This window comes from Lissotriton helveticus, chromosome 1_1 (genome assembly GCF_964261635.1).
Source record: "Lissotriton helveticus chromosome 1_1, aLisHel1.1, whole genome shotgun sequence".
Lineage (NCBI taxonomy): Eukaryota > Metazoa > Chordata > Amphibia > Caudata > Salamandridae > Lissotriton > Lissotriton helveticus.
Genome location: NC_136057.1, coordinates 1901228650 through 1901242393, shown reverse-complemented (window position 1 = coordinate 1901242393; position 13744 = coordinate 1901228650). Strand labels below are relative to the sequence as shown.

At 49.8% G+C, this 13744-nt stretch overlaps 1 protein-coding gene across 3 annotated transcripts in view; it reads left to right on the top strand.

Moving 5' to 3' along the window:
* PRRC2C (proline rich coiled-coil 2C) overlaps positions 1–13744 on the top strand; it is a 1522187-nt gene that overhangs the window by 904654 nt on the left and 603789 nt on the right. For all 3 annotated transcript variants that reach the window (XM_078642844.1, XM_078642853.1, XM_078642862.1), the window contains one exon: positions 9162–9257. In XM_078642844.1, the coding sequence (XP_078498970.1) occupies positions 9162–9257 (96 nt within the window). The remainder of the gene's footprint in view (positions 1–9161; positions 9258–13744) is intronic.

The following is a 13744-nucleotide window of genomic DNA, read 5'->3' as shown; positions in this document are numbered from 1 at the left end:
TGGCACTGGGCCCTCTCTAGAGACCCTGTACCCAGGGCAGAGGTGCACCCAGAGGTCTCCCAGGGGCTGCAGCATGTATTATGCCACCCCTGGGCTGACTAACTAAATAAACACAACTGGCTGCTTGACAGCTGGGAGCAAGGTGGTGTAATCACCCCTTGCTTTAGATATAGTATACCTATATCTAAACCTAGAATGGGCACACAGATCTCCTATCAGTCACTCCTATGGCAGGCCTTAACAATCCTGGAGGCAGAGTGTAGGAAGGTAGATCCCTGACTATGGTTGCCCCCAACTTTTTGCCTGGTGTTTTGCTGGTTTTCTGACTTAGTTGACCTGGGGCCCTGCTATTCAGGACCCCAGGCCTACTGCTCTCTCTGTAAAATGGATTCCATGTACTTTAGGTACATATCTAAATTGGATACTGAGTCACCTTATCAGTCCCTGTACAGTGTACCTTAGGTACCCAGGGCATAGGTGTACCCAGGGCCTACCAGGGGCTGCAGCATGTATTATGCCACCCCTGGCTGGCCATCCAAATCTGACACAACTGGCTGCTTGACAGCTGGGGCAAGGTGGTGTAATCACCCTTTGCTTTAGATATAGTATACCTATATCTAACCCTAAAATGGACACACAGATCTCCTATCAGTCACTCCTATGGCAGGCCTTAACAATCCTGAAGGCAGAGTGCTTGGAATCGTGTGAGATGGTGCTCTGGCATGAGCTGAGCCTGTCTGCGGCTTTCGGGATCCATCCCTTAGCCGTTTCCATGATATCGCATACCATATACTCTTAAGTGCATTATAATCCTCGCGGTTATATGCCAACTCTGGTATCGCTTTATCAAAACATGTCGAGTAAGGTGTCATACGAATTGGAATACTAACCCCTCGCCAATTCTGGCGACGGGGTTAGCATTCCACCCTTCTAGAGGGACACGACATGTATGTAACCCCTAACCCCGGTTAAAGTCAGACAGAGCCTTAGCATCCACAAAATGGATGCTGCCACCGAGACACAAGTCTGCCCTCCTGCTGCTGGGAGTCCTCCCAGAGCAGGAGATAAGGACAAAGGGTTTCCTGCCAGGGGCGGTGCCAGCACCGTCCCAGACAGGGTTTTGTGTATTGTAGGTAGGCAGGGCTTTAGAGGAAGGTGACTGCACGTGGCACCCCGGTGCTCACTGTGCATAGGCTGGCTGGAACCAGTTCCAGGGTCACTCCAGACCCTGTGCTGGGGAAAAGCCCGCCAAGGAAGTGGGTGTAACCACCCCCCTCCTAGTCCCACCCATAGGGCAGGACTTAGTCGCGTGCCAGCCCCTTTTTACAGGATAAAGGTAGGAACTGGCCCCCTTCCAAATCAGATCATCTTTGAATCCTGAAACTACTTTCCACGAAAGGAACTCAAGACTTCTTCCTAAGATTTCTCCCTTGTGACTAAGGAGTAGTCACCCTGCATCCGCAGGCACCATCTTAAGAACACTGCGGTCTGCTGCAAGTCTCTCCTCCGGATCAAGACTGCCCAGCTCGACGAGAACCGGCTTCCCTGGCACCTCTGACCTCTACCTGCATCATCAGTCACGCTGAGATTCGTGGGTGTGACGAGACCTCGAGGGACCGGCCATCTTCAAGACTGCACGACTTCTTTCCAGCAAGCCCGCCGAGTGAAATCCTGGTGAGTGCTTTGGGGTCCGAGAAGCCCCCACCCTGAGCAGCTCCAGCACCGAAGAGCAGCCCCCCAGCATCTCCACGATCTGCGTGGGGCCCTTCTGCTTTTTGCTGCTCACCGCGTTGTTTGGCTACTAGCCCGCTGGCTTGTGGCCTTCCTGACGACGCCCGACGACATTTCTGCTGCTGGTCTGGTTGCTCCAGACTGGCCCTTGCTTCCCTCCATTGGAGAAGTACCCTGGACCCTCCTGGTCCGCCCAAGACGCCATTTTAGGTCCACCGCGTGGGCCTTGCATTTGCCAAGACTTGTTGCCCAATCCTGGGTCCAGCGACGTCGACAGCAAGAACCTTCGTGGGACAGCTCGCACCTCCATCCTGGTCGCCGACAACGCCTCCTGGTCCGAGAGACTGCAGAGCCCAGCAGCGCCCACTCACCTGACTGCGGTGACTTCGCCCGGTGCCATCCTGGTGCCCACTTAATCACTGGCTAGTGATTCAAGAACTTGGTCCCCTCTGCTTTCAGGTTTTCTTCTTCCTTGATCCAGGCTTGGATCCATCGAACTTTTCTTCACTGGTCGCCTGCCAGCAACTTCTTCCTTCCAGGCTCCTGGTCCGGCAACGAGATCCCCGACGTCTTTTCAGACCTATGCAGCTGCAGCCCCTGGGCTAGGTAACTTCGGCACTTCGGTGTCCCAGCATAGCCTCACTATCCTAGGGTCAGGATCCACTGTCGTTTTCTTCCTACCAGGTCGGGTTCGCCCGTGAACACTAACTTTGCCTTTACTAGCCTCCATAGACTTTGTCCCGCATCCCGTGTGAGAGTGCACACTCTGCACCCGAGTCCCCTAGGTCTCCTAGAAGTAATCTAACGATTCTATAGTCAAGTCCTAGCGATTCCAAAGCCTATTAGTACTGTACTTACCTGCTAGTAATTTCGCATTCCACTTTTTAAGTATATGGTTTTTCGTGCCCCTCGGGCATTTGTGTATAACGTGCTAACTTAAGTATTTTCATAAGAGTTTTGTTGTGTGCCTAGCACCCTGTCCTCATAAAGAGTACAGGGTTGTTGTGATTCTAATAAATACACTGTTTATTTTCATAACACTTGTGTGGTGTCCTTTCACTGGGTGTTCAAGGGGTAATGTGATGGTAAAACAGCTGGCTTAACACGCCCTCTAGAGTCTTAGCCTTAGACTGCTCGTATCCATGCTACTAGGATAGCTGGTCTATAAGGTTGACTTACAACCAATCATCAATAAGGGTTGTTTGGACTGATATATAGTGATCACTAGAATAGTGAGCACTGCACATCAGGCCAACTTCCCACACAGAGTGCTTGGAATCGTGTGAGATAGTGCCCTGGCATGAGCTGGGCCTGTCTGCGGCCTTCGGGATCTATCCCTTAGCCGTTTCCATGATAGCATCAGACCATATACTCTTAAGTGCCTTATAATCCTCGCGGTTATGGTAACTTTGGTCTGACATTATCTAAACATGTCGTGTAAGGTGTCATACGCTTTGTAATACTACCCCCTCGCCAGTTCTGGCGACGGGGGTAGCATTCCACCCCTCTAGAGGGAGAAGACATGTTGGTAGCTGTAACCCCGGTTAAAGTTAAACACAGCCTCAGCTCCACAAAATGGATGCTGCCACCGAGACACCAGTCTGCCCTCCTGCTGCTGGGAGTCCTTCCAGCAAACGGAGGCCTGAACAAAGGGTTTCCTGTCAGGGGCGGTGCTAGCACCATCCCAGACAGGATATTGTGTATCCCAGGTAGGCAGGGATGAAAGGAAGGTGACTGCAAGTGGCACCCCGGTGCTCACTGTGCATATGCCGGCTCAAACCAGTTCCTGGGGCACACCAGCCCCTGAGCTGGAGAGAGACCGGACAAAGGAGAGGGGTGTAACCACCCCCCTCCTAGTCCCACCCATAGGGCAGGACTTAGTCGCGTGCCAGCCCCTTTTCTCAGGATAAAGGTAGGAGCAGGCCCCTTCCCAAATTAGATCATCTTTGAATCCTGAAACTACTTTCCACGAAAGGAACTCTCGACTTCTTCTCAAGATTTCTCCCTTGTGACTAAGGAGTAGTCACCCTGCATCAGCAGGCAACAACTAAGTATCTTGCGGTTTGCTGCACGTCCTTCCTCCGGAACCAGACCGACCAGCACGACGAAACCCGGACTCCCTGCCATCTCTGACCTCTACCTGCCTCTACAGCACAGCTGAGAACCGTGGGTGCGACGAGACCAGAGGAACCGGCTATCATCAGAACCTGCACGACACTGATCCAACACGACCGCCGAGGGACCCTCGAGTGGGTGCACTGGGGTAAGAGAAGCCCCAACCCCAAGCAGCACGAGCACCAAAGTCCAGCCCCCCAGCATCCACCAGATCTGCGTGGGGCCCTTTTGCTTCTGTGTTGCTTGCCACGTTGTCCGGTCACTTGCCCGTTGGCTAGTGACCCTCCAGACGACGTCCTACGTTTGTTTCACCGCTGGTCTAGCTCCTCTAGACTGGCCCTTGTCTCCTCTTGAAGGGGAACTTCCTCGGACCCTCCTGGTCCACTCCAGACGCCATTTTGTGTCGCCACGTGGGCTTGCCTTAGCCAAGGCTTGTTGCCTCCTTCAACGGATCCAGCATCGCCAGCAGCAGACATCCGACGTGGGACAGCTCGCAGACCTCCAGCCTAGTCGACATCAGCGCCCTGGTATGTGCAGCAGCAGAATCCAGTGTCACTTCTTCACCTGGCTGAGTGACCTCGTCCGGTGCCATCCTGGTGCCCACCTAATCACTGGCTAGTGATTCAGAACTTGGTCCCCTCTGCTTACAGGTATCCTTCTTCACTGATCCATCCTTGGATCAGCCCGGAACATCTTCACTGGCCGCCTGCCAGCAACTACTTTCTTCAGGCTCCTGAGCATCAACGAGGATTCCCGACGTCACTTGAACCCTATGCAGCCGCAGCCCCTGGGCTAGGTAAACCGAGTACCACGGTGCTCTAGCACAGGTCCACTCTCTAAGTGTCCAGATCCTCTTTCGTTTCAGCTCTACCTAGTCGGGTTCGCCCGAAAACACTAACTTTGCATTTTACTAGTGTCCATAGACTTTGTCCCGCATTGCGCGTAAGAGTTCCCACTCTGCACACGAAGTTCCTAGGCCTCCTGCTTCTAATCTAAGGGTTCAGCATTGTAGGCGTAGCGGTTCCAAAGCCTCTGAGAATAGTTACTTACCTGCTAGTAATTCGCATTCCACTTTTGTAGTATATGGTTTTTCGTGCCCCTCGGGCATTTGTGTAAATTGTGCAACTTAAAGTGTTTTCATAAGAGTTTTGTATTGTGCTTAGCTCCCTGACTCATAAAGAGTTTAGGGTAGTCTTGTTATAAATAAATATACTTTATTTTCATAACAACTTGTGTGGTGTCCTTTCACTTGGTGTTCAAGGGGTATATGTGATGGTAAAACAGCTGGCTTAACACGCCCTCTAGAGTTTAGCCTAAAGATTCTCTTGTCCATGCTACTAGGATAGCTGGTCTGAAAGGTTGACTTACAACCAATCATCAATAAGGGTTGTTTGGTATGATACACAGTGATCACTAGAATAGTGAGCACTATATATCAGGCCAACTTCCCACATTGGTGTGCAGCGGTTGGGATTTGAGCTTGCTGTTGTTTTACCTCGCACGTACCCTAAGAATATCAATTGAAAGATCACATAAGTACCCAGGTACATATAACTTAACTTAGAATACTCTGAGTTCTACTGAACCAGCTGTTGTAGTGCAACAAGGCTTAGCACACCTTGACTACAACTCTTAGCAAGGGATCAGTAGGTAAACCCATAGTGTAGGTAGGTGCATCACTTACACCACACTAGAAGCATGTCTACCCATGGAGAGTCTTCAGAGACTCCCCTTGTGGCTGTTGACCCTCCACAGGTCACTTCCAGATATGCAGGCCTTAGCTTCCAGGAGATGAGACAATTGTGTACCTCCAGGAAACTAAAACAGGGTTCTAACCCTACCACTCCTTTTCTGTTTGGTCTCTTAGAGACTTATGATGCTAGGAAAGCTTCTCAGACAGATGGGAGCATGCCCCCCTTAGAAGGTACTCGTGGTGACCCAGACTCCAACCTCCCTGAAACAGAGAATGTGGAAGAGGAGGAGGAGGAAGAAGAGGAAGTCTCTGGGGATGAGGCAGACAATGGTCCTGAGCTAGTCAGGCTTAATAGGGCCTACTTAGACCTACGTAGGGAAGGATCTGGGGGACCCCCAGTACTGACCCTAAGCAGGCCTAACTTTGGAGTTAGAAGAGATAGATCTCATTCTAGGGACTCCAACATCTCTGTGCACTCTCATGCCTCTGCTCAGAGGAGAATGATCTCTCCCCAGAGGAGACTGACTTCCCCTCAGAGAAGAGTACATGAAGCGAGGATGAAACAGGCTAATCTGAGGATTCAGAGGGAAGAACTTGCCCTTGCCAAGGAAAAGCTTGCAGAGAGGGAGAGTGCCGAGAGGGAGAGTGCCGAGAGGGAGAGTGCCGAGAGGGAGAGTGCCGAGAGGGAGAGTGCCGAGAGGGAGAGTGCCGAGAGGGAGAGTGCCGAGAGGGCGACTGCAGAGTGCGCGTGACGACTGCAGTGAGTGCAGATTTCCACCACGCACACAACATCAAATCCATTGATGATTTAAAAAATAAGTCCTGAGCAATGCCAATAGCTATGATGCTGAGACCATTGCATTGTAAATGCTTGTTGTGTCTTTCTCACCACCACACAAGAGCAACCCTTTATCAAAATCTGGGTTGCTAGATGGATTGTCAAATGCATACAGATTTGCTACCACAAAGCTAAACGTAGTTATCTGTTCCCCCTAAAGCCCACTCTACAAGGAAAATAGGGGCTTCAATGGCATTTTTAGGGAACATTCCCCTAGATGACATCTGCAGAGCAGCGACATGGTCTAAACCGCACACATTCACATAACACTATTGTGTAGATGTGCAAACCAAACAACAAGCTAATGTGGGCCAAGCTGTTCTCAAAACATTATTTCAAACTACTACAACAGATAGGGGTGGTCGCCGCTAAGAGTGGATACTGCTATATAATCTATGCAGTGTTTAATCTGCAGCTCCTATGCCTCGAACGCAAAATGCTACTTACCAGTATGCATATGTTCTTGGCATGTAGAGCTGCAGAGTTGCACAAGCCCACCCGCCTCCCCGGCTACCCTTGTCTGTTCCAGTATTATCTTAATTAGATACAGCTTACATGGACATCCTTCCTTTTCTTGCAAAGCTCCATCCTTTCCCTACTGGCGAAAAACAATCTGAAGATGGAGCCGATTCCCATGTGCAATGTGGTCCAAAGGAGGAGTCACCTATCTCGTGAATTCCAAAGAACTTTTCAGGACAGTAACAAACTGCAAACATCCTGGCCCAACACTAGGTGGCGATCTTTGCACAGTGTGTAACTGTGCAGCTCTACATGCCAAGAACAGATGCATACGGGTAAGTAGCATTTTCCTTATTTTAGCAGCGCGGGCTTTAGAGAAGCCGCGCCTAAAGAAAGGTGTGTGGTCGACATTAAAGTGAAAGCGCAGCATTTTGCGCTTTTACAAAAAAAAGGCGTGCATTTGTCAACTTGACAAATAGATGCTTTTTTTGCCAAATCCCCCATGCCGCGGTTGCACTTAAATGTCAGCCACGCACCTTTCTTTAGACGTCTTATCTAAAAGGGGCCTCCATCAACGTGATAGTGCAGCATTTGGTGCTTTGTCACAAATATTTACAATGCAATAGGTCTCGCATTTGTTAGTTTGAGCTATTGGCATTTTAAATAGCAATTGCTCAAACTCTTGTAAATGCTAGACCTATTGCATTGCAAAAGCTTGTCTTTACTTATAATTGCAGTCTATGGGCTTTATTGCACTGCACTTCATCTCTGTATCTCTCATAGCAAGAGGGTTTGTGGAGGGTCTTTTACTTTGACCTTGCAAAATTATTTGTGCAGATTTTCTTGACGTCTCAGATTTTGCCCCTTCAAGATGAAGAATTCTGACCACTGTAGCCTTATCCTTTAAGTTGCATTATGACTTGAAGTGACTTTTCAATGCCTTCTTGAAGAAAGGCGAATTTCAGCACTTAAGATATATTGGAAAAGGTTCTCCGGGGTCCCACGCAGGTGGATGAGAGTATTCAACGCTTATGACTATCATGGAAATACCCCTACGAAAGAACTGGAGTTAGATAAGAAACTTTACCTTTTCAGTAACACTTTCTGGGGGATACACAGATTTCCAGCTGCCCTTCCTCTCTCCTCATTCTGTGGAGTAGACTTTTACAGTTCTAAAACAGTCCTGAGCTAGATTTGCACTGTCTTGTGGCAGTATGCTTGGGTCAATCTGTGTCTGAGGGTTTACCTAAGCCAATCACAAAGTTGCAGTGCAGCGTTGCGATTGGTCTGAGCGCAGGGGTTTGGCACTCAGACGGGGACTTGCAACCTGGGCATGTTCTCCACCCAGGCTGTAATGCAGTCTGGGTGACGAACATGGAAAGTGCGCACAACTGTTCGGCCAGCCAAACAGTCATGCACACTTAGAGTGCCCACCTCTCCTCCCCCTGCTCTCTGAGCAGAGCAGCCCACCCTGCAATGCTGCTGCAGCAGGAAAAAATAAACTGTTATTATCATTTTATTTTTCCCTTATTTACACTGCTGAAAAGCAGTGGGGCGCTGGAGGAGTCGCCACTTGTTCCAAGTAAAACGGACGTCGCAGGGCAAAAGTGCTGCCTTAATATGGCACAGTGTCATCACTTACTTGAATGATGTAGTGTCACTGTGGAGCCAGTGTTGTGACCTATTTGCACACAGGAACAGTTTCTTAAAATCCAATGCGGCACCTGTAGGAATTCAAAAGGTGAAGAATCTGTAGTTATGTAGTGTATCCACCAGAAAGCACTTTTCCAGGGATAACTTGTTGTTCCTGAACAAATTTTAAACTATGCTTTGCCCTTGACTTAACTTTCTATACAAATTATACAGCACCACCTGGCATATAGTTGGACTCAATTTGTAGACCCTGAGTCAAAGTCCAAGTCTGAAAAGCTTAATGTTCACTGTTTAAGTGTTTTGGGTCATTTTACGTACCTCTAGTGTTACAGATCAGTAAACATATTCTTTCACCCAATTGAAGGAAGCACTGAAATAAATGGTTTTGACTTTGCATTACATTTGCAAAGAGGTGCTTTTCAGTGTAGCTTTCGTGTATTAAATTTTTGTTCTGAAATGGCAACCCGAACTAAGAAGTCTGAACATAATTACTCCAGTGTACAACATCTATTTCATGTAATCCCATAGATTGATGCGAGCGTTGATAATCTTGCATTTATTTCCTTCCCTTTTTCCTAAGTGACCAATAATACAAAAAGTTTTACAATCCGCTTCAAAATATTTTCCCTGTCCAAACTCCTGACTTTTGGCTGTTTCCATATTTCTTTCAAGGAAAGTGTAACTGATTATACAACTCCAACCAATCCTCTTCCTGCAAAAGGAACTACTACAAGCAGCACACAAATGGAGGAGACACTTGTGAACAGTGTAAGTATTGTGCATTTACAAGCAAATCCATCCTATTGTGTTACTATGTTACCACCTATGATTTTTTGCTGTGCTGTTTGGAGCCAGGTCTGTGAAAAAGAGCCCTCTTTCTGCATGGTTGCCCCCACTTTTTGTTGAATTGCTGAGGTGCTTTGACTCAGTGTGCCCTGGGCACCTGCTAATCCAGTACACAGGGCCTATGTTATTTCCCTAAAACTGCTTTGAAGCCTAAACCCAATTGGCATCTCTGACCACAGGTCCCCCCCTTGGTAAATGGTAACACAGGTACCCAAGGCACTGTGACCAGAGAAGGCCTCTAAGGGCTGCAGCACTTATTGTGACACCCTTGGAGGTCCTGTACCTTCACACTCAAAAACTGCTTTTACAGCTGCGTGTTTTGGTACAGAACAAAATGAAGAGTCGACATGGCACACATGTCTGTGCCATGCCTACAACCTACTGCCCTGGCATAGGTCATTCACCCCTCTAGCTGGGTGCACTATACCAGTTGTGAGGGTACAGGTGCATGAGCCCTGTACCCCTACAGTGTCTAAGTCCATTCTTCGACATTGTAAGTGCAATGCTGCCATTAAGAGTATACGGTGCTCGGAGTTTGTCATTACGTACTCCACAGCACCATAATGGCTACACTGAAAACCTAGAAGTTTGGAATCAAAGCACATTAAACCCACATTGATGCCAGTGTGGGATTTAATGAAAAATGCACATAGAGGGCATCTTAGAGATGCCCCCTGAAAACTAACCGACCACTAGTGTCCAGGCTGAGTGGCTGCTTTCAGCTGCCACCACCAGACCTGTTTCTGGACCCCTGGGTCAAGAGCCTGCTGCTCTCTGTGGTCAGAAACAATGTGCATCCTGGGACAAGGTGCCAAGCCTCCTCCCCCAGGATGGGCAGGGTTCACGAAGGGGAAGCTTTAAAGGCTTGCCGCCTTTTTGAGCTTTTCCAGGCCACATGCTGCTCTCAGCAAGTGGTCCCCACTGGTTCTGACCCCCACTTTGGGTGGGAGAACGAGCGGGAAAAACAAGTGTGGAAGAGAGGTGTGTCCACCTCTGCCTACTCCAACCCCCAGGTGGAGGAGGTGAGGTGAAGCACAGCTCTCACTACACGCCATCCTGCAGATGGGGGGACTCAGCCAACCAGGGACAGGCTCATGCCCCCCTCCCACTGAAAGGTGGCATAATAGGGGGTGTACTCACCCCAAGGAAAGGACACATTGTTCCTTGCCTTTTACTTACATGTAACACCCCTAATTCTAGTATTTAGGCACACCCCTGAACCTTGCTTCCTCAAACAAGCAGAAACTACAAGAAGGACCGAACAGCCGTGCAGTAGCTAAGGAGAGGAAGATGCCCACTGACTTGACCCCAGCCCTACCGGCCTATCTCCCCCTTCGAACCTGCTCCTGCGAAATCCTGGTTTGTCCTGCAGCCAGCAACCACAAAAAACATGGAGAACCTACCTGCCTTCAACCCCGAAGACTTTGTCTCCTGTGAACACCGGATTTGTTCAATTGCAAGCTCCGGCCCCGGCCGGAAACCGCGAATCCGCACCACTCAGCACCTGCGTCCACGGCCCGAGCTCGAGTGGGCAAACACCACGAGGAGGTCCCCCCAGCGATCGTTACCCGAGATCCTACGACCCCTGATCTGCCTCAAGCCTCCAGCCTACGCCTGCAGCCTACATCCAGAAGGTTCCCCCCATACCGCGACCAGGAGCTGGTAAGAAGATCCGACCCCAAAAGACACTTCTGCTCCCGACGCCCCACAGCCTTTTGTGCCCAAACCGATGGTGCCTAGCCAACCCCTAACTACCTCTCGAAGTGGTGGTCGCACCCAGAAGACATTCGTCCCCAAGCCTGCAGGGCCTTTGCAAACGGGAGGTTCCCCATTGAAAACAGGGTGCTCTACGTCGAAACAGCACCCGGCCGCCCTGGTGCTGCTGAGGGTGCACCTTTGGTGCTACTTTGTTTCCCCATTTGCGCAGAGCTAAAGTCCAGGAGCTTTGCTCCCACAACCAAGTGGCCTGCTGGTCAGCAGCCACCAACCTGAGGCCCCTCTTCCCCATTGGATAACATTGGGCCTCAGCACACTGCACCCGGCCGCCCTAGTCTCGCTGAGGGTGTAGCAAGAGTGCATCCTTGACCCTGGGGGAGCCCTGAGTCTACCCCCAGACCCTCAACTCCCACTACCAAATACTTACCTCAAACGTATCCACCAGAAAGCGCATTATGGAAGGTAAGTAATATGTTTGTCAAGTTCCCTTAGGATAATGTGCAGCCGAGTAGACCGCTTCCCAAATAAAGAGGGTCATAGAGGTTCAAAATATCAGAATCTGGTTTAGTGTGTACATCACTAGCTGTAGAGCGAGTGTTACTGTTCTCACCCTCTGTGCCAAGAATAGATATGTGCTTGTGGCAGAAGTACCTCATGCAAATTTGTTTTTACAGAAGTTGACACTCAGAATAAACCTTCAACTGTGCCGTGAATACAGAAAATAGCAATAAACATAGGATGCCAGCTGGCATGTTTGTAGGGCACAAATGTATTGCCTTCACACTTGCTCCTGTCGATTTTAAACTTACATGCATGTTTAGAGGGCAGATGTTACTTTTGGGTTTGTCCCGGTCAGAATTTCTTAGAAGTTATTAATAGCATTGATAGGGCAAATACTAGCTTGGGGTCAGTGTGAGAAGTTGGCCTGATATATGATGCTCACTAGTTCTAGTGATCACCTTGTATCAGTCCAAACAACCCTTATGGTGATTGGTTGTAAGTCAACCTTATAGACCAGCTATCCTAATGGTAGCATGGACAAAGCAGTCTTAGGCTAAACTCTTTTGGCATGTGAAGCCAGCTGTTTTACCACAATATAACCCCTTGAATACCAGATGAAAGGACACCACACAGGTTGTTATGAAAATAAACAATATATTTCTTAATAACAACACCTCTGAACTCTTTATGAGGTCAGAGGGCTAAGCACATGACAATACTAAGAAGGAAATACGAGTTAGCACAATATTTACACGTGTGCCTTAGGGGCACGACAAACCATATACTAGAAACAATGGAATGTGAGGAAGGAAAGTACTGTAAGGAGATCCAGAGACTGGAGGATCGCTGGGACTACGCTACGAACTAGGTAAGTAAGGAGCAGGAGGCCCACGGGACTCACGTGCAGAGTGGAAACTCTCACGCGGGATGCGTACCAGCGTCTATGGATACTACAGTTTACAATGTTAAGGATTCCGGACGAACCCGGCTGGATGGAGGGAAAACAACAGTGGGCCTGGACACTAGGATAGTGAACACTGACTTCAGCACCTAGAAGCTTTAGGTTCGAGGCATGTGGGCTGCTAAATTCATATCTTAGCATTAGATCGCCGCCTAGTGTTGGGCTCGGATGATTGCACATTGTTGTCCTGGAAGAGTCTTCGAAGTATCCTGAGATAGGTGGCTCCTCCCCTGGACTACAGTGCGCATGGGCATCGGCTCCATCCCCAGATTGTTTTTTTCCGCCATTGGGTTCGGATGTGGTCTCGACGTCTTACTGTCGGAACCAAGTAAAACTATCTTTTACCGGCCAAAAGGCCTCGATTTTCTTGCGTCGGTATTGTCTGCGCTCGGTCTCGAGTCTTCCGTCTCTTGAAGCCGGAATAAGCGGAGTTTTCTTCGCTTTCTAAACTTTGAGGCCTTCTCATCGCGACACGACAGCAAGCCTTTACGGACATGGAGCGGAGCCCGTTCAAGTACTGCCCGCTCTGTGGGTCCAAGTACCCACACATCGATCTACACCCTGTGTGTAACAAGTGCCTTTCACCGGACCACGACGACGGCAAGTGCAAGGCCTGTGCACAGTTCCGCTCCAAGAAAACTCTCAAGCTTCGGCGCGCGGTGCGCTTGGAAGCTAGGCAAGCGGCCCCAGATCCGGAGAACATCTTCGGCGACCCGGAAGAAGAGGTCCAGGGTCACCTTCTACAAATCTCCCCATCACAGACGGAGGTCGAGGCGGATCCGGGAGACGACGACGGAGTCGCGGGTCAGGCCCTCGAATACGTCGAAGAGGTAGGAGACGACGATGAGATTTATGGGGCCGCGGCGGACAGCTCTGCGGACGAGCTCTGCCCCGAAAGTTTCGAGGATACCGACCGGGACACGGGATCGCCTGTCGGCCTTACCCTGGACCCGTTGCCGCAAGCCACAGCCCCGCCTTCGGGCCCGGCTACGGACTCACTTGCTGGGCGCGATGTTTCGAAACCGAAACTGAAACCGTCGGGGTCGTCAACACCTAAAATGGCCGACCCGAAATCGAAACTGAAACCAAAGGACTCGAGTGTCCCTAAGATGGCTGCCGTGCCTGTGAAGAAGTCGGTGCCCGTCACCCCGTCGGCTCCGTCGACCTCCGGTCCGCAGAAGCCGAGGAAGTCTGTCGATTCCGATGCTCCGAAATCGAAGCCGACGCCCGA